The sequence below is a fragment of the Bos indicus genome, chromosome 11 (assembly GCF_029378745.1).
Source record: "Bos indicus isolate NIAB-ARS_2022 breed Sahiwal x Tharparkar chromosome 11, NIAB-ARS_B.indTharparkar_mat_pri_1.0, whole genome shotgun sequence".
NCBI lineage: Eukaryota > Metazoa > Chordata > Mammalia > Artiodactyla > Bovidae > Bos > Bos indicus.
In genome coordinates this window covers 43,536,582-43,561,620 of record NC_091770.1, presented here as the reverse complement: position 1 = coordinate 43,561,620, position 25,039 = coordinate 43,536,582, and the positions used below count along the sequence as shown (strand labels likewise).

General features: G+C 35.0%; 1 protein-coding gene across 5 annotated transcripts in view; it reads right to left on the bottom strand.

Annotated features, from left to right (window-relative positions):
• The window catches only part of SANBR (SANT and BTB domain regulator of CSR), a 62,842-nt gene that overhangs the window by 26,683 nt on the left and 11,120 nt on the right, over nucleotides 1–25,039 (bottom strand). For 4 of the 5 annotated variants that reach the window (XR_002181750.2, XM_070798732.1, XM_019970208.2 and 1 more), the window contains 10 exons: nucleotides 22,008–22,166; nucleotides 19,001–19,187; nucleotides 18,095–18,188; nucleotides 15,802–16,040; nucleotides 12,945–13,003; nucleotides 11,400–11,560; nucleotides 8,194–8,280; nucleotides 7,076–7,186; nucleotides 4,164–4,287; nucleotides 1,281–1,433 (listed from right to left, as the gene is read on the bottom strand). Coding sequence is in view for 4 of the 5 variants with exons in the window: in XM_070798732.1 (XP_070654833.1) it covers nucleotides 1,281–1,433; nucleotides 4,164–4,287; nucleotides 7,076–7,186; nucleotides 8,194–8,280; nucleotides 11,400–11,560; nucleotides 12,945–13,003; nucleotides 15,802–16,040; nucleotides 18,095–18,188; nucleotides 19,001–19,187; nucleotides 22,008–22,157 (1,365 nt within the window). In the remaining variant the exon portion in view is untranslated. Of the gene's footprint in view, nucleotides 1–1,280; nucleotides 1,434–4,163; nucleotides 4,288–7,075; nucleotides 7,187–8,193; nucleotides 8,281–11,399; nucleotides 11,561–12,944; nucleotides 13,004–15,801; nucleotides 16,041–18,094; nucleotides 18,189–19,000; nucleotides 19,188–22,007; nucleotides 22,167–25,039 lie in introns of those variants that run through there. The other variant, XM_070798735.1, reaches the window with a different exon arrangement.

Sequence of the window (25,039 nt, the reverse complement as noted above, 5' to 3'; positions counted from 1 at the left end):
AACGGACCTTTTCCAGTCCTGTGGCCACTGCTGAGTTTCCCAAATTTGTTGGCATATTGAGTGCAGCCCTTTCATAGCACCATCCTTTAGGATTTGAAATAGCTCAGCTGGAATTCCATTACCTCCACTAGCTTTGTTCATAGTGAAGCTTCCTAAGGCCCACTTGACTTCGCATTCCAGGACGTCTGGCTCTAGATGAGTGATCACACCACCACCATGGTTAAAGGGTCATGAAGATGTGTTTTTAATAGTTCTTCTGGGTATTCTTGTCACCTCTTCTTAATATCTTCTGCTTTTCTTAGTTTCCCACAGTCAGTCTCTCCCATCAGAAAGCTTCCACAAGCCTCTTGTCTTTATCTGTCAGATGGCAGACAGAATGAAAACCACAATCACAGAAAACTAATCAAACTGCATGGACCACAGCCTTGTTTAACTCAATGAAACTATGAGCTGTGCCGTGTAGGGCCACCCAAGATGGACGGGTCATGGTGGAGAGTTCTGACAAAACATGGTCCACTGGAAAAGGGAATGGCAAACCACTTCAGTATTCTTGCCTCGAGAACCCCACGAACAGTATGAAAAGGCAAAAAGCTATGACACTGAAAGATGTACTCCCCAGGTTGGCCAGTGCCCAGTATGCTACTGGAAAAAAGTGGAAAAATAACTCCAGGAAGAATTAAGAGATGGAGCCAAAGTGAAAACAACACCCAGGTGTGTATGTGACTGGTGATGGAAGTAAAGTCCAAAGAACAATATTACATGGGGAGATGACTGAGGTTTATGAAAATGATAGCGTAAGCCAGTATCACCCTCCCCCAGGCCCATTTTATGCTCACCTACACCTGTTGGTTTCAATGATCACTCATTTACAAGAAGACTTACAAATCATTATCTCTAGCCTAACCCCTACACAGTCTACACAGCAGTTAATATTATACAGAATGATCACCTAGGTACACTGTTAAGTGAAAAAGGCAAATTACAGAATAAGATGAACAGTCTGATTCTATTTCCAATGTGAAAAACATTTAGTTTGTGTCTAAAATGTATAAAACAAAGTCTTAAGGGAAGTTGTGAACAGTGGTTATCTTTAAGAAGAGAAGTAGAATGAGGGAGTGGTATGAAATGAGATTTCTACTTTTTACTACACTTCCCTGTGTAGTTAAATCTTTTCTACATGAATGTATATTTACATTTTAAAAACAATAAAAGAGGAAAATATTTAAATACAAAATGTTAATAAGTACTGTAATTACCAAACAGCAACCTTCAAAATCTACCTTTGTAAGCTGAGTGGGGTCAAATCGAAGAACCTTTTGGTTACAGCAGGGATAAATTCCAGTGCCAACAGTACTCAGCGAACTTCCTGCAGTAGGATAAATCACTGTCTCTGAGTGGTACTGACAGTGTGAAAACTCTATGCACAGAAACGTCTGAAAAAAAGAAATACACAAAAGCAAGTACTATTCCCACAGTGAAATTATACATCTCAAAAATACTCAAGACCACATACTGTATGTTCCATCACATAAAATATACAGAAAAGGCACATCTCTAGAGCTAGAACGCAGATGTGTGGATGCCTGGGGTTAAAAGTAAGACTAGGTTGGGGAGTGGATGCAAATGGATGCAAGGGATCTTTTGGGGGTGATGGAAATGTACTAAAGTTGGATGGTGGTGATGGCTGCACAATTCCAAATTTATTTAAGATCAGTAAATTGTACACTTAAAATGAATGAATTTTATGGCATGTAATAATACCTCAACAAAGCTATTAAAAAGCAAAATCAAAAACGTTATTTGAATTTCAGAGGAGTTAAATTGATCTTGATGTATATCTAATTTTATAATTAGCCAATCACAAAAGAGGTTTTCCAATGGAAAAAATTAAATAAAATTTTGCCTCCCTTATTCTTGGACATATTTTTTAAGGTAAATGCTTAATATCACTCTATCTATGATAAACATGGAGTAACTGAATCACTCGTGAAAAACTTACTGATGTTTAATTATAAGACTAATACATTTGTAAGTTGGTAAAATAAAGAAAATAAAATGAACAATTTTAAGCACTGATCTTGAACACAAAAGATAGTCTGTAATTCAGAATTCTTAGCAGTTAGTTCCAATTATGATTTTCAAATAATAGCTTTCAATTAAAATTTTTTGAGTCTGGTAAAAGCTGTAAGGTGCATACTCATACAAAGTATTTGCATACAAACTTTTATGAGTTTATAAACTCTCTGTAATAAATATTAAATATTATAAATCAATATTCAATTTGCTTTGAAGGGGAAAAAAATCCTTCAAATTTTCTGCAGTCTGACATGCTAAACATATCAGGTTTTAGGAGCCTGATATCTTTGATTATAAGTGACACTCCATTGTGGAGAGGACAACTATATACCTATTAAGTAGGAAAAAAAAAAAACCACCCAAACCAACCTGACAATATCAAGTGTTAGAAAAGATATGGGGCAATTGGAACTCCTATACATAGCTGCTGCTGCTGCTAAGTTGCTTCAGTCATGTCCGACTCTGTGTGACCCCATAGACGGCAGCCCACCAGCCTACCCCATCCCTGGGATTCTCCAGGCAAGAACACTGGAGTGGGTTGCCATTTCCTTCTCCAATGCATGAAAGTGAAAGGTGAAAGTGAAGTCACTCAGTCCTGTCTGACTCTTAGCGACCCCATGGACTGCAGCCCACCAGGCCCCTCTGTCCATGGGATTTTCCAGGCAAGAGTACTGGAGTGGGGTGCTATTGCCTTCTCCGCCTATACATAGCTGGAAAGGATAAAAAGTGGTTCAGGGACTTTGGGAAACTGTTAGGCATGGTATAAATGTTAAGTTTACATTTACCATACAACCCAACAATCCTATTTCTAGGTAAATACTCAAGAGAAACATATTCACATGAAAGCCTGTATGGGAATGTTTATAGATGCTTTCTTCATAATGGCCCCAAACTAGAACCACCTGCAGTCCTCCACTGGTAAGTGGATAAACATACTGTAGTATATTCCTCTGATGAGCTACTACCTAAGGCTAAAAAGGAACAAATGGGCAGATACAACAATGTGAATAAATTTCAAATACATTATGCTACATAAAATAGACTCAAAAAGCTAAATACTGTATGATTCTATTTATATGACATTCTGGAAAAGTCAAAATTACAGAGACAGTAAACAGATCAGAGGCTGAGATGGGACAAGAACTGACTAAAACCAGCCACAAGGGAATTTTTAAGGATGACAGAAGTAGTCTATGCTTTGATTGTGGTGGTAGCTATACAACTGTATGAGTTTGTCAAACCTCACAAAAAGGATACATTTTACTGTATGTAAATTATACTTCAATAAATCAAGCTTTTAAAAACTGGGAGGACATACAGAGTCACTGGGAAGAAACAGTTTGAAAAAAATGTCACTCTGATGGTTGTAATAAGCTGCTCTCTGTGCTGCCTTACTCTATTGAAAATGAGTACCCAAGTGAGGGGGCGGGGAGACCTACAGGATTCATAAAATATTTTATGCAGAACACTCTGAATTTATACATAAGACTAATTAGGAATGATTGTGACCAATAAAGATCTAATTATTTTATAAAAGGATTTATTATAAATACCTTCAAATTGCAAGTTTTCTTGTGCTTTTAAGCCTTCATTTAGAAGAAGTGGACAAAACATTTTTGGTAACATGATTATTAATAACAATGTTATTAATATTAATATAATATAATATTAATATTAATAGGGCACATCTCAGCAGCATCCTATCTGCAAAGGTGTTTCTGAATTTCTAAAGAAACTTATGGGCTAACAGAGAAACAGTTCGGCTGGAAATAAATGAAAGGCAACAAGAATCCTGTATCTTTTTTCTATTGAAAAAAATGAATTCTATCACTTAAAAACCTGTTGGCTTTATAAAAATTCATCAAGTCATGGATTGTTTCAGCAATGGAAATAAAAAAGAGGAAGATCACAGTAAGAGAAATGAGGTCAGATGCAAGCAATGTTTAATAGCACCATTGTTTCTGCCACTAGTTTCTTAAAAAGATGTCAGATATTGTACAAACACATCCTAACTAATTAAATAGCATATGTCCAAAGAGCCTGCTCTCAGTGGTTACAAAACAGGATATTAAAAAAAAAAACTTCACCTGATAACATCTTGAACACGTTAGCCAGTTGACTGTTCCCCACAAGCGCCAATATACATCTCTCCAAGATTTTAATTCTTCAAAAAGACTATTCAAATACTCATGAACATCCCAAGTCTTATCTCTAGGGAAAAGAGCCTCAGTTGTTATATTATTTCACAAGTAAGCAATAGAAACAATTTGTTTTAAACCAATATTTTTAAATTTGTGGCTTATTTTCAAGAACACTCCCCAAACGATGGCTACGGAAGGGACTACACTGAATGCTAGATAAAATTTCATTTGGGAATTTTATTCTGTTTTTACCTGTGGACAACAGAAAAAAGTGTCACAGACTGAATGCCAAATTATTTTACTACTCAAGATAAAGGGTTATAAATTAAATATAATTTAAGGACTTCCCCAGAGGTCCAGTGGTTAAGAATCTATCTGCCAATGCAGGCAACACGGTTTGATCCATCGTCCAGGAAGATCCCACATGCCACAGAATAACTAAGCCCATGCACCACGATTACTGAGCCCATGGTCTAGACCTGCGAGCTGCAGCTACTAAGCCTGTATGCCATAATAATTGAAGCCTGCCTGTCCAAGAACCCACACGCTGCTACAACTGGGCCCACGTGCTACAATTACTGAAGCCCCTGTGCCTAGAGTCTGTGCTCTGCAACGAGAGAAGCCACTGCCGTGAGAAGCCGACACACCACAGCCAAGAGGACCCCTGCCCTCCACAACTAGAAAAAGCCTGTGCAAAGCAACAAAGACCCAGCACAGAGGTATGGAGTTTCTTTTAAAAATAAATACAGTTTAAGCAGGCTAACAGTTTGGACTTAAGCATATGACACTAAATGGAACATATTTAATTGTACATATCATAAATTATTGGTAATTTTAAACACTCCATTAATGTATTAGTTCTGTACATTATTTTCAAAATTATTTTCTAGTAATGGAGTAATAAAGTAATATACAATCAGGTCTCAATAATATACATTTTTAAGTTCAATGATATAAATTTAAATAAGCAGACAAGACTTAAAACTCCATTTGCAATGGTTACATGTAACAAGTTCCTATGCTTCTCTAAGTCCCTAATGTTTTTGAATTTTTGTTATTTTTGTCTTTAGTTCAAGATACAACAAAACACCATTATGTTATTACAAACTACATCTGTTTTAAGTTATTTAAAGACATTAAAAAAATGTCATTAACAGCTAACCTGCAGGAAAAATACTTTTAATAAAACAACAAAACAGATGTCAAATTTAGTATGTTTTTTCATACAGCAATATTAAGTTATTGCTGTCAAAATGGAAATAATTTTCAAAAGGTGATTCAAGTCTCAAGATAAAGAAGTATAAAATCCCAAGTGCTTATATTCCCTTTATTATATGAAGAGAAAAATGAAACATTTTAATGTTGACTGTGCTATTAATACTAGAGTCAAATGTCATATTTTTCTCTAGATTTGTTTTAATGTTTACAATATGAAATTAACAGTTGTACAGTTTTTCCTTTAATAAAAGTACTGCACATTTTTAATATAGGAAGAAAAGCAAAAAGCAAATGAAAATCATCCATAATACTATCATTCAAAGGTAACACCACAGTTAATATTTAATGAACATGTTTCTGGTTTTTTTTTTTTTTTAATAGTTTATTTATTTATTTGGCTGTGCTGGGTCTTCCTTGCTGCATAGGCTTTTTCTCTAGTTGTGGTGAGCAGGGGGGTTACTCTCCAGTTGCAGTGCATGGGCTTCTCACTGTGGTGGGCCCTCTTCTTGCAGAGCACAGACTTTGGGCTTCAGTAGTTGTGGCCCACACGTTTAGTTGTTCCACGGCCGGTGGGATCTTCCCAGACCAGGTATCGAATCTGTGTCTCCTGCATGGCAGGCAGATTCTTTACCACTGAGCCACCAGGGAAGACCCTTGAGTTTTGTTTTATAACCTGGGTTTTTTTCTTATTTAATTTACTATCAATTCTCTATGCAACTATACATTCTTTTGGGCTTCCCTGGTGGCTCAGATGATAAAGAATCTGCCTGTCATACAGGAGACCTGGGTTCGATCCCAGGGTCGGGAAGATCCTCTGGAGAAGGAAATGGCTACCCACTCCAGTATTCTTGCCTGGAGAATTCCATGGACAGAGAAGCCTGGTGGGCTACAGTCCATGGGGTTGCAAAGAGTTGGACATGACTGAGCAACTAACACACACTACATATTCTTTTACATTCTCAAAGACTGAACATTCAGAAGCAATTAAATGTGTTTTATACAAATACAAAATATGTTTTGTGTTTTATACAAATACACATATTTTAGTTCATTTAATCATTTGAGTGTTGTTTTTTATTGATATACAGCAATCAATGTCCTTACTAAGTGCTTTCATAAATCCACATTACCTCTCTGAATAAATCACTAGCAGTAGGATACTGTCAGAGAACACACATATATATTTTAAAGTTTTTGTTTTCCTGAGACATTATTCCTATTTATAACCCTTTCCACCTACTCCCCAACTCAGGATGAGAACTAGTTTTGAACTTAAGGAGAATGAAAAAGAACTATGCATTAATATAATACTGAAGAAGTATGAAGACTAAATATAGAAAATCCAATTTTAAAGACAATTTGCCTCACTCTAAAATTCATCTGAAAATAAATCTGGTTCTCTTGTCAAATTCAATATAACACTTGAAATCTAGCAGTGAAAAATCATTTTAATGGCACTGATCAGAATATCTTTCAAGATAAAATATACTTTTACAACTTTGTTTTGAAAGTACCATCTTTCTAAATCAGAGTTGGATCACATGAAGAAAAAATGTTTCCCATTCCTTTTAGAAGTAGTTTTGCTTTATAAATACACCATTAATTCACATTTAAGAATCTGTATTTTATTTTCACTACACCTTATATGAATGTATATAATATTTCCATGCTGATCCACATTGATTTTTCCAGGAATGCAAGGAATTCTTCTTTCTGTTTCTTTTGTTAAAAGTTTCTTACACAAACAGCATCTATAATAACACAAAGATACAATTAAAAAATACCTTGATTAAAAAATGGCTAGAGGAAATGAACAGACATTTTTCCACAGAGGAATAATAGATGGCCAACACAGACATGAAAAGATGTTCAACACTGAATCCTCAAGGAAATGCAAATGAAGACCAAAATGAGATATCACCTCACACCTGTCAGAATGGACATCATTGAAAAGAACACAAATAACAAATGCTGGTGAGGATATGGAGAAAGGGAACACCTGTACACTGTTAGTGAGAATGTAAATGGATGCAGCCACTGCGGAAAACAGCATGAGGGCTCGCAAAAAAACAAAAATAGAACCACCATATGATCCAGCAATTTCACTCCTGGGTAGACATTAAAAAAAAAAACCTGATTTGAAAAGATACATACACCCCAATGTTAATAGATGCATTATTTACAACAGCCAAGATATGTAACAACCCAAGTGTCCATTAACAGAGGAATGGATAAAGAAGATGTGGTGAGTATACACACACACACACACACACACACACACACACACACACAATGGAATACTACTTGACCATAAAACCGAAATTTTGTCATCGGCAGCAACATACATGGAGGGCATTACGCTAAATGAAATAAGTCAGACAAAGAAAGACAAGTGCTGTATGTCATTACTTATACATGGAATCTAAAAAATACAACAAACTAGTGAATATAACAAACAAGAAGCGGACTAATAGAGAACAAACTAGTGGTCATAAGTGGGGAAAGTGTAGGGAAGGGCAAAATAGGAGGAGGGGAGTGGGAAATACAAACTACTGGGTATAAGATAAGCTCAAGGATGTATTATGCAATGTGAGAAATATAGCCAGTATTTTGTAATAACTGTAAATGGAAAGTAACCTTTAAAATTGTATAAAAAAAACAACAAAGACAATACAAAAAACACTCAAGAAGAAAATTTCAAATGTACTAAAATTAAAGAATTTAGCTGCAATACATAGCATACTAAAGAAAAATATACCTGTATAATGTTGCTGCATTATTCCGAGAATCTGGATTCAAGTACTCAGGATCAAACAGTCTCTCAATCTTCTTACAAAAAAGTTTACTAGTAACAACAAATGACCAACAAATTAATTTTCTCTATCCACGATACCAAAATTACTTGATAGTGATGAAAATAAATGCTGACCTATTTGCACACGTAGAAAATAAGACTAATAAGTCCTTAGAGAGTCCTTCCGTGGGAATTTATAATACATTTTTTGCTGCTCTAAGTAAGTAAATCTACTAATGAGAATTGCTTGATTAAGAATCAATTTTCACAAGAAAAATGAGACACGTGGATGTCTACCTCTCTTTCAGTTCTTTGTTAAGGAAAATTCCAGATTGAGGATTTGAGAAGTTTAACAATCCTGGGTCTACCAATAATTTCATACATGACCTTTGGCAACTTAAAATCTCTGAAACTTATTTTCTCCATCTAGAAAATGGGGCTACTAATTTCAAATGCATAAGATTTTAAAAGGGTTAAATGAGATAGTGTTTTTAAAGAGTGTCAGACATAGTATTAAACATTCAATAAATGTTAATACTTTACTATTATGCATAATATAATAATCTGGACCTCCCAAGAGATGCTACTGGTAAAGAATTTGCCTGCCAATGCAAGAGATGTAAGAGATGCAGGCTTGATCCCTGGGTTGGGAAGATCCTCTGGAGGAGGGTATCGCAACACACTCCAGTATTCTTGCCTAGAGAATCCTATGGACAGAGGAGCCTGGTGGGCTACAATCAATGGTGTTGCAAAACGTCAGACATGACTAAAGTGACTTAGCACGCATATAACACAATAATGTTAGACATTAACTTAATTTTTCTGTAATCATTCAGAGCAAACATCTGGAAAAAAGTTGTTTAAATCCAATCAACCACATTTCTGTCCTCATCTTACTCTACATGGTAGCAGCATTACACATATTTGAACACTTAATTGCTTCCTCCTTTTTGAAACCCTCTTTCCTTTTGCCTTCCCTTTGACCCTCTGGCTCTTCCTTCTCAGGCTCCTTAACTCTCCTTTGTTGAATCTTCCAAATGTTGGGCAGTCTTTACACTATGCTCTTGTTAATAATTAGGAAATAAACAAAAATAGCATTTATAATAGCACCAAAAAATTCAAATGCCTAGGAATAAATTTCACTTAAAAAAAAGGAAAAATGACTCTATACTAAAAACTATAAAACACTGCTAAAATAAATAGAGAGTTATACCATGTTCATGAACAGACTCAATATTATTAAGATGTCTCTTCCCAAATCTACAGGTTCAATACTAACCCTCAAATTTGCAGGTGTGTGTGTGTGTGTGTATGTATATGAGAGAAAAAGAAAGAGAAAATGGGCAGGCTGATTATAAAATTCATGTGGAAAGGCAAAGGATATAAAATGACCAAGATAGCAATCTTGGAGAATGGCAAAGCTGGAGAATTTTAGATTGGTGGTGGTGGCTGTGGTTTAGTCACCAAGTCGTGTCCAACTCTTGCAACCCCATGGACTGTAGCCTGCCAGGCTCCTCTATCCATGGGATTCTCCAGTCAAGAATACTGGAGCAGGTTTCCATTTCTTTCTCCAGAATTTTAGATTACTAGATACCAAAAAAATATTAGAAAGCTACTGTAATTAAGACAGTGTCCTACTGATAAAAGTATAGACAAAGAAATCAACAGAATAAAATGGAGAATCCAGAAAGAGACCTCACATATAAAATCTCCTGATTTATAGTAAAGGTGCCATTGCAATTCGGTGGAGAACATGTGGTCTGGCTAGGAAATCTCATTCAGTTCTATGGCTTTAAACCTCATCTACTCATATTTTTATTTTAAGCCCTGAACTCTGACCTAAACTTCAGACTTACATCTACCTGCCATCCTACCTGAATGTCCAAGAAGTATATTAAATATATTAAATAAACCTAAAAAAATAAAAATAAATAAATAAACCTAACAAGATCCAACGGAGAAGGCAATGGCACCCCACTCCAGTACTTTTGCCTGGAAAATCCCATGGACAGAGGAGCCTGGTGGGCTGCAGTCCATGCGGTCGCTGAGAGTCGGACACGACTGAGCGACTTCACTTTTACTCTTCACTTTCATGCATTGGAGAAGGAAATGGCAACCCACTCCAGTGTTCTTGCTTTGAGAATCCCAGGGACGGGGGAGCCTGGTGGGCTGCTGTCTCTGGGGTCCCATAGAGTCAGACACGACTGAAGTGACTTAGCAGCAGCAGCAACAGCAACAAGATCCAAACACATCTTCTGATTCCCCTCACCCCAGTCACTGCTCTATTAATGACACTATCATTCACTTAGTTACTCAACCTTAAAACCTAGTAATTATCCTAAAATATTCTCTTTTCCTATATCATCACATTTGAAAATCTGTCAAATCTTTGTAATAACATACTCTGAATCCACCTACTTCCTTCCAGAACCCCTGCCTCTAACTCTAGTCCTAAGCTTTCCATCTCTCACTAGACCACTGCACTAGACTTCAAATAGGTCTTGCTTCTTATATCCTTATAGTCTTTTCTCCATACAGAATAGACTGATTTCTTAAAAACAAACCAGATCATGCCACTCCTCTGCTTCCATTCCACCTAGAATAAAGTAGACACTCCCTGTATGACCTACACAGCTCCTAACGCTGTTGACCTCATCTCACACAACTCTTCCCCTTTATACTAAGGCCCTGTTTTGATAATTTTTAACATAATTCACCATCATAATCTGTTTATATATGCCTTATACAAAGTAACTAATTTAGTTACTATTTTTCACCTCAAGCCATCAGCTCAGAATACATTTTACTTCAGGCAGATACACTCAGTTTCTCGGTTGTGTCGGACTCTTTCTGACTCTGTGGACTGTCCCACCAGGTTTCTTTGCCTATGGAATTCTTCAGGCAAGAAGACTGGAGTGGGTTGTCAGTTCCTTCTCCAGGGGATCTTCCCAACCCAGGGATTGAACCCACAACTCCTGCATCTCCTGCATTGGCAGGTGTATTCTTTACCACTGAGCCACCTGACAAGCCCCATATTTTAATTCATTTAAAATAAAATGGAAATAGATTTCCAAATATATTCTAAATATAGAATTTTTACTAAAATGAAATAAAAATAACATTATTTTCTAATAGGAACATTACCTTTAAAATTAAATTTTAAAAATTACCTCCTAAACTTATCTTTCTTGTCCTTTAAATCATCAACTTCATTGTGTGTAAACAGATCAGCTATACGTGTAAGAAGATTTGCATTAATACAGTTCATGTTGCATGGGGTAGCTACAATGGCATTCATATTTTTGTGGCAATACCGTATACACTGTTCAACCTAAACAAAAAAACACAGAAAATGTGTTGAAGATAGAAACAGAAAGGATAATGTCATATCAATACTTTTCAAAGATAAAGATTCATTAAAGGCTTAACCCATGTATTGCTAGGCAATAACTTAGCTCTGCCTGTTTGCGTCAAACTATACTGTTCCAAAGTGGTCTAGTAGGTCAAATTTATACAAACATAGCTAGAAAAAATTTCAAACTTCTTAGAATATTTTGAACAACAATGTAATGAACATCTTTCATGATTGTGGCAGATATAAATCTTAAGTAGACAAACTCAAGGGTACAGATATGTGACTTTCTATTACTAAACTTAGTGACAGTTTTATGTCTCCATTTCTCTAACAAACAATTTCAGTCACTTTAGGGTTTTCTCAGCTCTGTTGTGCTTGCTTTCTGCCTTTGTTCAATGTCAGGTATATTTACTTTTCAAGGTAGATGGTGTTTTGGGGAAAAACAGCACTGGTTAATTATGTATTCTTCTAAATATTTTGCTATGATATAAAAATCGTGCTTTAGGTCTTAGATTACAAAAATCAAAACTCAGAGACTCTTTTAGTCTCTCTTTTTTCCCTATAACCCTCCCCTGAAGCAATTAATACCAACAACAGAAGAGGGAGGGACTAAGGAGTACAAAAATACAATAAAACCTCAAACAAATAAATGAACTTCACATCTGTTAACACAGTAAAGGAATATTTTGCTCTGTGTAGTTTTACCAGAGGTGAAAAGCAAATATTCATTTAAAACTACAAAAAATATAAAAAAACATTTGAATGATAAAGAAATTTATTAAATAAAAGGAAAAAGAAGAAAAATATATTCAGTGTTAAGAGTCTGATATGGATATATTGTGCTTTTATGTTTCATCAACTATTTTTAACAACAGACATAAGCATGTGGTTTACACATACAAAATTACATCTTTTAGCAGTTGGGCATTCATTTCTTAGTTTGCTTAACTATAAATGAAAGACACAAATGAGCAGTACAAGTTTAAACCAATTATTTAAATAGTAAAACAAATATATTCCAATTAATTTTCTTTTAATTTGGTTTTATGGCCAAATCCCTTTTGGGGCAAAATTAATGCTGTTTAGTTTCATCTGATGCAACAGCTAACTCCTCCCCCGAGGATAAGTTGCTAGCTTTATAGGCATCCTGCGCAAATGACACACAGTAGCCTTAAGCCTTTCCCAATACAACAAAGTACCTCCAAACACCAGCAGCTGATTCTAATGAATCACAGTCTTGAATCAACAACTACTTTAGGAAGATGTCTCCGAATTTTCTAGACACTTGAAAAAAACATCAAGTTATATGTTAAATCAAGCATAGGTGAATAGAAGAGTTGGATCTTTTGTTAATACTTACCAGTGAATCCATTTTCAAAAACTCTGAAGAAATAAGAATTGAAATGACGTTTCCTGGCTCTAAAAAAGAGAGAGAAAAAGTTAAATTCTCCTTTTGATTTTCATCTCAATCTCCTTAGAACAGGCTCCTTCTCACCTTAAAAGACGAGGTTACTTTAATAAGAACAATTTAATAAAATCTTACTACGGCTTATATGCAAGAAAGAAAATGCAAAGTTAAAATTTAGGGTATAGAGAAAACATAGCAAATTTGCCCTGGAATTAGATTTACATCGAGTAAAAAGACTCCAGCTAAAGATATGATATATACTAATTCCTCCTTAACTAAACCAGGGAAAAGGATAATTAAAATTGAGAATATAACTCATCACACAAAAATCACAATGAAGTTATTTCAAAAGTGGTTCAAATGCTTGTTATGAACAAATGCTTAATTTAAAAGATTCTTAAAGATAATAGAAAATTTACTACTGCAGAAATGAAAAAGGCAGACTTCAAAGGCACAACCAGGGAAAGGGGATGCTGGCTGATGCGATCTTTTCAGTAAACCTCAGTCATTTTCCATGAGTTATATTTAAGGAAAAAGAAACATTTTGATATTTACTGTTACAGTACTAAGACAGTCCTCCTAAATAAAGGACTATGTACACAATAAGTATAATAAGTAATTCCAATCTTTTCTTAAATAACAATTCTAGATGGAAGGTTCTCAAAAAGAAATGGTAAAGAGAGGAAGGAGTTGGTGAAAAATTTCAACTATAATATGACCCACTACAGTTAAGACCCAAGGTCTGGATTATTAGCGATGGAATTAAGCATTTTGCTAGTTTTCCTAGTTAAAGATTGCTTTTATAGAAGCTTAACACTTGTAGCCACTGATTTAAGGTCAAGATTACAGAATGACCAAGTTTGGGCCACTTTTTAACCTTTTGACTGGTTGAAAATTTTGATTTAGCAATTTTGTAATTTTAAGAACCATTAGAAACCTTTTCCCTTAATTTGGTCACAAAAAGGTATTAAATTATGAACTTCCTCAGAAGACTTTTATACTGTCAGTATAGATTTATTTACTAGTAAGAAATTAGAAATATTTTGATATTACTGTAAATTGTAATTCTAGTGCACAGAAATACTTATATTAAACCCCACCAGTGTGATTTCCTATACAAGTCAATGCCCAAAAAAGATTACTTAGTAATTACTCTTCTTATCATCTAAAACATTGGTTCTCAAACTTTTGCTCTCAAGACCTCTTTTAAAAAAGAATCTTAAAAGCTGAGATTCCTAGAAAGCTTTTGTTTAACTGGGTTACATCTATCCATATTTACTATAGTGGAAAATAAAACACAAAAAAAATTAAAATATTTATTATTCTTTTTCAATGAATTAATAAACTCATTACATATTAACATAATTTTATGAAAATAACTGTATTTTTCAAAAAAAAAAAAAGAAAATAACACTGTTTGACATTTTCTATAAATCTCTTCAGTGTCTGACTTAAGGGCAGATAGTTTGATTCTCACATCTGTTTGCACACTGAATTTGTGGGTAGTCTTTCTTAAAGGTTAGTTGCAACGGGAATCAAAATCATACTAAGAGCATTTCCTATTCTGCTATCTCAAAATCGTCTGATTTACCTTGCAATGAGAATGGATCTTTAATCTATGCATTATTTTTTGTTAACATCATGCATTGATCATTTGAAAGACACTGGTTTACTGAGTTATGCAGATCTTCCAAATGTTGAAACATCTCATTATACATTATATTAAAAAGTCTTATTTGTTAATATTTAAAGAAAAGTCTTTAAATATAGAGCAACTATCAAGCACATGCAAGCAGATACAAGTTTCCCAAAACTCTTAATTCTTACTTGAAAGCATGAATTTTATCACTGGCAACAAATATTGTTAGTTATTTCCCTTTCAATGACTGGCTCACTTAATTCATTTTCAAAAAACTATCTGCCTTGGACGTTCCCTGGTCCTAGTGGTTAGGATGCTGAGTTTCACTGCCGTGACCTGGGTTCAACTCCTGATTGGTGAACTGAGATCCTGCAAGTTGTGCAGTGCAGCCAAAAGAAAAATTAAAAAATAAAAAAGGAGGAAAGTATCTGCCAGATGCTTAAGTGAGGGTCTGTCAGCCATTCTTCCAAGTAAAAATGGTTTTGTAAGAAAGCAGCTAATTTAGCTTGCAACTCAGGCAACTGTACAAGTGCTTTTCCTTCAGACAACCATCATACTCCGGTGTGCAGCAAGACTGCACTTCCTGTGTCATCCCGTAGAATGTCAGAAGAATGTATAGTCAAGAGTCAAGAGTTAATATAATTAGTCATTTTTACTGCCTCATCAAGGATACTCCTAAGAGAAACTATTTTTGCCTTTTCTTTTTTTCCCGTTTTTACTATGAGCACATGGGCTGAAGAACACAGTGACCCCTCATACAATGTGATGCTCCTTCCTTGATGTGTGCTAAAGCTCCAACAGTTCTATCCTCTATTACTTCTGCACTTTCAGGACAAATGTCAACACAGAGGGAAAAATGATAAATAACATCCTGGCATTATTAAGCAGATTCCCTTGACCTTGTGGATCCCCTAAAAGGATCTTCAGGACACCAGCAGTCGGTCATCGTAACATACAGTGAAAATGGCTAATCTAGAGACCTGTCCATTTGCCATAAATTCACTAAAATTTGCTAAAAAAGAATGAGGTATCAGTTTCCTAAACAGTGATTACTAATCTGAACATAAATACTAAGGTTTGAACAATTTTCCACATTTCCTATTTTGCCTGAAGCAACTACCAACTGACACAAGAATTTCACTACAAAGTAAGTAATAGATTGTCTTTTACCTAAAGTGGGCATCTCACAATCTTTATTCTCCTTAGTGTTCCTTTTAACATATTTTATCAACCAGTTGAAAATGTGAACGTCACAATGAACTGAAATGTCCACCTCTTCCCAGCGCTGGGCATCCACAGATAAATATTCAGCAAAGTACTTCATTTCTGATATCAAAAGATCTCGTGGGCAAATAAAATCTTCTTTCAAGTTTTTTGCTTCATCACATACATGGATCACCATGTTTGGCCTTCATGAAAAATGTTACACAGAAATGAAATTATTAGAGTTTTAGAAGAGGAGCCAATAGTATTGACATTTATTGGAAGTATCAGAACCAGATGTTTTTCAAGGTTTTAACCACATATCAGTTTTACAAGGCTTGACATTCAGAAGTTTACATTAGCACTTTTCTAGAATGCTGATCTGTACCTGAAAACTATGACTAATTTTAGTTAAGCTACTGACTTAGTAAAACAAAATTTTTTTACTATAGAACTTATAAAAGGTTTGAAACTTATTATTTTCAAATTATAATTATAGTGTTTTTAAAAAATACCAATTCACAAAGAAAAATTAAATTACAATTTCTAGTTCTTGTGAGGAACATAAAATGGCACTTTTACATGGTAATGGATACAGAAAGGAGATACAGATGAAACACTAGAATCTTCTTACTATTAGTGAATGGGAAAAAGTTAAAATTATTCATTGAATGGTGAATAATTAGAATATCTGTTTTGTTATTTTTAACAGCTAGAAAGCTTGTTTCTGGGCATTCAATAAATATAAATCAGTAAATGTGGTTTAAAAACTCAACACTACAATGTGCTTATTTACTTATTTAAAAAACAATTTAAGAATAGGTTTATATATCAGAAAGACTACTTCAAAAATTATATACTCTTTGAATTTATATGCCCTTGAAAATTATATTACCTCAAAAAGAAATACTCATGTGATCCACAGCTGCCTTCATGTCATTACATTACAAAAGGAAACGATTAAATAGGAAGAGATACACTAATCTACAATATGAATTTAATGTGTATTTAAATGAACTTCAAAAATTTTTAACACAAAGAAATTACATCTGAAGTAACACTGGCAACAGAAAAAAGATTAATAATCAGTGCTTTGTCAAAATAAAGGAATTTAAGTAACTTTGCAAGTTGTTCTTCCGAAGACAGTACGGTCAAAATATAAACAGATAATGGCTGGTATAATGAAATATGAAAATTCGGTGAAATTTTGGGCCAAAACATGAAATGCTAAATAATAATAGTAAAAAATCAACCTGATAAATTTTTATGCTACACAAACAAACCTATCAGTTAAAAATCTACATGAGGGGACTTCCATGGTGGTCTAGTCGTTAAGAATCTGCCTTGCAATGCAGGGGACACGGGTTTGATCTCTGATTGGGGCACTAAGATCCCACATGCCATGCAACCAAGAAAAAGTATTTGTTGAACATTAAGAATATATTGTTTGAGTATCTGTCACGGTAAAAATAAAATTTTAAAAAATCTATGTGAGTAAAATTCACTAAGCTACAAAAGGGTGAATTTTTATTTATTGTAGTAAAATATACATAAAGTAAATGCACTCATATTATTATGCAATTATCACCACCATCCATCTCTAGAATCCATCCCAGAACTTTTCAAAAGGGTAAATTTTACGATATGTGTTATTAAAAAACTATCAAAACTGAAAATACCCAAAGAAACCTTTAGAGATAATGAAAATGTTATCTTCATTAGTTATATGGCTAACATTCATCAAAAGTGAATACTTAAAATATGTGCAGTTTATTGTATGTAAAGTACACAAAACAATACAAAATTATTAAAACTTGCATTACATTGAAATATATATTTTAATTTTTAAATGTTTCTATAATGAGTAATTATATCCAAATAGTTCTAAAATACACATCCAGTTTCTTTAATAAAGTTGAAGAACTAATGGCAGAGATTTTTCTTTGGGTTTTAAATTTTACTTTCCAAAACTTTATGTTAATGGATGTTATTTCTAATATTTATAAGATGAAAATGGATTTTTAAAGTGGAAAACTGTTGTCTAATTTATAAGTAGTATGAATAAGCCATATGTTCACCTATTAAGCAGTTGTTGATAGTTCAACACATCAACTACCCTGAGATCAATTGTTTCAGCAACTGTGTAATGTGAAATTCCTAAATTATGGTAACTGATATATATAATCATCACTCATATATTTTATAATTTGAAGTTGATATTCATATTAAAAGCTTATCTAGCAAAGAACCAGCCTCCTACCCTTCAGATTCTTCAGTCTTTTCTCCACCATTATGAGTAGTACAATTTTCACTTTCTGAAGAACAATTCCTTGTGGAAGCTATACTATGTCTTCCTTAAATACAGAAACAAACACATACAAAAACAAAGGGGGGAGGTTAGCATTTCTAGCTGAAAATGGGTTCTTACTTATTGAATGGTTATACTATAAACGCATGGTTTCCAAGAGTAGTTAAAGATGGAACTTTGTTAGGTGCCTTAATATTTCTAAAGGTAAATGAAAGAAACAGTATGAAAAACAGTCACAAATTGCTAACATTACACTAAAGATTAAAAAAAAATACTAACCTGGTATGTAGGGACAGGGGTCAAATGTTCAAAAGCCTACAATATAGTTTCTCTTCCTGAAGCAAATTTTTGTATCAATATTCTGCTACTGCTGAGATTAAAACAATTCACTACATTGAAGATTTCTAAAACCAGCTATGATTTTCAATGTAATATGGAGAACATCTCCCATACCCTGCTTTTGTGTCATCTGAAGCTACTACTGACTTTCATAGAGGGGAGCTATAAAAAAGGTTCGGGAGAGACAAGCAAGATTCTCTCAGTTAAAAAAAAATTAAGTAAAAGGTACAGGTCAAATTCCTCTAAATTTTATGACACAAATAGGCTAACACAATGGAGTAGTAGATTTTAATATAGTGAAAACCTTTTTTTTGGTAATAGTGTTTGCCCTGTATGTTAACATCTAAATTTTTTTTAAATATAGCAAAGACAAATTTCTAAAGCTCAGGAAGATACAAATACTAACAGATTTTTCCTGTTAAGGTTTCTATTACCCTTTAAATAAAGTTGACTGGAATGCATAATATTTTTCAGAATTATCATAAGGACAAGTACTGCATTTTGCTCTTAAAACCTTACCTGTTTTAGAAACTGCATCCTGACCAACTGGAGTCTCCTGAAATTCTCCTTGTGTGTCAAGAAGAGAGGATTTGATGTATGTGGCTAAAGTTTCAACAGGACTCTCTCCAGCAGCCATGAGGGGACTATACTGGTTGTCCACAGGTGAACTTCCACTGCTCTTCAGCTCATCAAACCTCTTTGCACACTGTAAAGGCATAAAGGAAGGAAATGCAGGTCTGGGGGATTTTAATCATCTTTTATAAGTGAAAAATTATCTCTTGGGTAACAGCTAGAAAACCAGTGTGTATTTCAATACATGAAAGCCTCTCACTTACTTTTTTCTTTTTTAAAATTCAGGGTAGATTTTTTAAAATATGCTTTAACTCAAAGCCATAATATATTTATACACTTGTAGGAAAATGAAGAATGCCTTCACTAACCATATTTCCCCATGATCTATGTCTATTATTAGTTGACAATTTAAAAACTTAAGTTAAAAACTTGGCTGTTATTTTCACACTGAGTTTCCACCAGGAACAAGACCATATTCTAACCTTCAATAGAAAACAAATCAAAAGGTATCTGATTTGTGATCCTAGATTTTCTTCATTAAAATAATGAGTCTTTGTTCTTACCAACAGTGAGGTTCACCTGCACAAAATACTGTAGTAACACTTAAAAACACTTTTAAATATATGGCCACGTATTTGGGCAGTTTGTTCTAGCATGATGTTCTCCCTTAACTCATTGTTAGTCACAGAATGAATTTAGAAAGACCAGATTAGCAGTGAAAAAAAATACAATAGACTGGAAAATATCAAGAGTGCATTAAGCATAGTAAGGCTAAGTTGTCCATGAAAATGTCATTTCTCAGGTCACAACACAAAATGCCTTCCTTAATGTAGGTTTTCATCAGATAGCACTCTAATAGCATTCATGTTTAAATCTCCATCAATTGCAATGTGGATGGCAAGTTACACAGCAGATCAAGTAATATGGGAGGTACAAAAGGAGGAAAATCTATACTATGTACACACACATATGGTAAGTGAATAATGCATAGGGTACGGCATAATTCATTTACTACACAAATATTTACCAAGTGCCCACTAGGTATTGAGCACCTTTTAAATGAAGATTATTTACTAATAGTATTATAGTACTGTTACTACTAACAAATGCCTACTCAAGGTTTAGTCCTTTGAAAACACATTTAAAAGATATATAAGAAAAGGACTTCCCTGGCGGTCCAGTGGTTAAAACTCTGTGCTTCCACTGAAGGGGGTACAAATTTGATCCCTGTTCCTGCAACTAAGATACTACAAGCCATGCAGTGTGGCCAAAAAAAAAGAAATTTTTTTCAATTGGGTGAATCTGAATACACAGTGGATATTAGATGATACGATGGAGTTACTGTTGGTACTGTAGCTAAGTAGTTATATAATAATATACTTATCTTAAGAGGTATGCTGCAGTCTATGGAGTGATGTCTGAAACTAACTTTTATTTATTTTTTTAGAATATTTATTTATTTGGCTGCATCAGGTCTTATTTGCAGCATGCAAGATCTAGTTCCTGACCAGGGACTGAACCCAGGCCCCCTGCATTGAGAGCTCAGAGTCTCAGCCACTGGACCACCAGGAAGTCCCTGAAACTTACTTTTAAATGTCAAAAGAAAAAAAAAAGTTACATAAAGAAATCAAGCAAACATCTAGAATTACTGACCCCAAATAAAGGATATAGGGATACTATGCTCTTCTTTTAACCTTTCTATATGTTTGAAAATATTCACAATAAAAGCTGGGAAAATAGTCAAATTCACAGATTGGCCTCATTTTAAAACCAAACATGTAAAAATCCAAAAGATGAAAAAATATAGATTAAGGAATGATAATATACACTAAGTTCCTTCATCCTTGCACAAAGACTTACAATCAAGGGCAAGTAATCTCTGTGGGTATGTTTTCTCAGCTGTAAAAGAAGAGGGTAGAACTTGGTTCATTCACTGATTCTATAAGTATTGAGAGTATATCATGGGAAAGGCAGTAGTGAAAATGCTTAAAATCTACTGAATAAAATCACTAATGTTCCTTCTACTTCTAGAAACCTGAGACGATTCACTCACTTTAGGGTTCCTTTTAACAGCAAAAATTCTGAGGTCTGTGTTCTCAAACTGGAGTTCAGAGATGAATTACCAGAAAGAGTACCCAATAAGAGTTTTTAGGTTACAAGTTTTGCTTCTGAGGATTACAGTAATAAAAATCATTTGAATCATTAGGATGACAGAATATTTTAAGACAAAGGTAGAAAACAAACTTAGTAGAGAAGAGATGTGCTAATGCCAAGGGAAGGCAAGTCATGTCTTGGGGCAACACAAGACTTCACCACAAGTTAGAGAAAAGTGGAGAAAGAACACAGGCTTTGAAGGACTTTTGGCAATATAGGCTAAACACAAAAAATTTTGTGCCACAAAAGACTATACAATATTTGCATTACAATCGCAATTTAATTTCAGCAAAACACTGATAACATTAAGCTTATTAGTTTGAATTATGTTGGTTTGAGTTTTCCCTTGTGTCTACAAAATGTAAAATCTGGTTTATGATTGTATAGGTGGGTTTATACCTGGTATTGTTAGTGCACATTTAATTTCCACTGTGATAGTAATTTGGGTCATCACTGGAAGTTTTCAAGTTTTTTCCTTTAAAAAGGTCTGTATATTACTCAATTCTGAGAAGCATAGCATTAGCAATTTAATAATAAAACTGGATTTACAAATGTTTTATCTACCCATTCAGTTGTAAATATGTAAAATAGGCTGAATTTAATCATAGCAGGTGGGTTAATAAATCATATATCTACATAGATTATATATATAGTCAAGTCATATTTTATGCATATTTAGTTTTTACATGCATATGAATATGTGAAACTCAAATACTTCTTCTTTCTTAGTAGTTACACCTTTAAATTGATTACTTTTTCTGATTTCTTTTCAGTAGCTATCTGGAAGACTGTTAGTTACCTCTTTGGGTGTTAATCCAGGCACAAGCCTTGCCACAGTTTCCCAATTGATGGTCTGGTGGATTCCAATTAATGGGTAAAGGATCATGTCCAATACCATCTGGTTGTTATTATTTAGGAAATTGTTGTTTTCTGAATATCCACGACTCATCTTTTGGAACTAGAAATAGACAAGACAAATTTATTTGCATCTGAAATCCAAATGTTTTCAGAACATTATAAATCAGTTATAATTCATTCCTAAGAATTAACTGCTACTATAAAAAAGGAAAATGAAACTGAAGTAAAAGTCAACACAGAATATATAGCTCAAGTCTCTTCAAATATAATAGCACTTGAATATTATGGATTGGTAGATACATGGATCCAAGGATGTGCATGCTTAGTTGCTCAGTCGTGTCCAACTCTTTGCAACTCCATGGACTGCAGCCCATGAGGCTCCTCTGTCCATGGGATTCTCCGGGCAAGAACACTGGAGTGGGCTGCCCTACCCTCCTCGAGGGGATCTTCCCGATCCAGGGATCAAACCCACATCTCCTATGACTTTTGCACTGCAGGTTGATTCTTTACTCACTGAGCCATCGGGGAAGCCTAGAAGGATATACAGCTGGGTAAATATGTGATTTTAAAAATATGATAAAATGTTAAGGACAGAATATAAGTGATGGGTATACAAGTGTTCACTATAAAATTCTTTTCATTTTGCTGTATGTTAAAAGCTTTTCATAACAAAACACAGAAAAAGTTGAATACAATATATCTTCATTAAAAAACCTCTTATGTGTGGCTGATTTACATTTTGATTAGCAGTTCATGGATGGTGGAGCTAAACAGTGAAAAAAAAGATAGTTACATGATAATTTCATTGCAGTCCCAAGCCATACGTTCTCTCTCTTTGATTGAATGTCCATGCTACAATCAAAGCTGAGTATACTTAATTTGATAGGTGTAATCAAATGAAACTTTCTGCTGCTGCTCCTGTTGCTGCTAAGTCGCTTCAGTCATGTCCGACTCTGTGCCACCCCAGAGACGGCAGCCCACCAGGCTCCCCAGTCCCTGGGATTTTCCAGGCAAGAACACTGGAGTGGGTTGCCATTTCCTTCTCCAGTGCATGAAAGTGAAAAGTGAAAGTGAAGTCACTCAGTCGTGTCCGACTCCTAGCGACTCCATGGACTGCAGCCCACCAGGCTCCTCCGTCCATGGGATTTTCCAGGCAAGAGTACTGGAGTGGGTTGCCATTGCCTTCCCAAATGAAACTTAGAACCAAGTTAATCTGACATTTTAGGATAAGCATAATAGTTATTGTGCATGTGATTATGAATTATATATGGTGAGGAGATTATATTAACAAATGTAATTAGCATTGTTTTTATATGTTTGAAACATTTTTTTGTCAAGTTCTCTTATTCCTTGTCTTCAGAAACAATGTGGCGACTGGCCTGACAAGGTTTAACCCTTACACACACCCAAACACACCCTCTGACTCTCATATATAAAAAGCCATAGCACCTCTACACACATACACACTCACACGCACTCCTGCAGAGTGATGGCCTCCCCTGCTTTTTCACTTGGTTCCCCGCCCTGGTCCTACTATCACACACCCTCTGGTTCAATCCAGGAGACCTTGAATCAAGTGACTAAAGGTGTGTCCAAAATCTTCAGGCAACATGATGACAAGAAAAAAAAGTCTCTGGAAGGCTTTCCAAAGGGATGTACCTCAATAAACATTTAGCGAGTACCAACTATAACCCAGGCCAAGCACTGGGAATACCACAATAAATATGACATGGTCCCTGTCCTCAAGGAGTTTACTAGCAGAGAGCTGAGGATACAGGTAGACAAACAGATGATTTTAATATCATCTGCTGAGAGCCAAAGCACAGGGGAGCCATGCAAGGGCAGAGGAGGGACAAATAATAACTGTTGGATTGTGGAGGAGGGGATGACCAGTATTAAAGAGAAAAAGAATCTCTCTCCTTCAACCTTAAGAGAATTTTCAGAACTTCTTTATCAGGTGTTTACTAGGAGCCTGGAGCTGTGCTAAGGCTTTTAGATAACTTATTTCAATTCTCACACAACCCTATAAGATAGAGTCTTTCCCCAATTTTACAAGATGAAGAAACACATTCAGAAAAGTTAAATAATTTGGACAAGGCCACAGAGGTAATAAGAGGCAGAACAAAGACCCAGGTAAAACTGACTCTCAGATCCATGCTCGTTCCATTACATTCGAGAAGTAGAGTATAGGGGAGATAGCAAATGGGAATGATGGCTTAGGACAGAGAGAGACAGAGTCTAAACATTATGAAGTTAGTAATGATTCAATGAAGCAATTTCCAAAGCTTCTGCTTGTGAGCCAAGGGAGGCAAAAGGCTGTGGTACTGAAGCAAAAAAGCTACTCCCTTCAAATTTAAAAAACTTTGAGTATTTATGTCAATTATACTTCAATAAAGCTGAAATTGTTTTAAAAAATTAACATTTACTGAGCCTCCACCATGGGCCAGGCATTGTATCTGAAGTTAGAATGTATATTTACAGATGAAAAGATTTACCAGTAGTCATATCTATGACTTAGGGCAGACACACTGAAACCATACTCACAGGAAACTAGTCAATCTAATCACACTAGGACCACAGCCTTGTCTAACTCAATGAAACTAAGCCATGCCTGTGGGGCAACCCAAGATGGGCAGGTCACGGTGGAGAGGTCTGACAGAATGTGGTCCACTGGAGAAGGGAATGGCAAACCACTTCAGGATTCTTGCCTTGAGAACCCCATGAACACTATGAAAAGGCAAAATGATAGGATACTGAAAGAGAAACTCCCCAGGTCAGTAGGTGCCCAATATGCTACTGGAGATCAGTGCAGAAATAACTCCAGAAAGAATGAAGGGATGGAGCCAAAGCAAAAAGAATACCCAGTTGTGGATGTGACTGGTGATAGAAGCAAGGTCCGATGCTGTAAAGAGCAATACTGCATAGGAACCTGGAATGTCAGGTCCATGAATCAAGGCAAATTGGAAGTGGTCA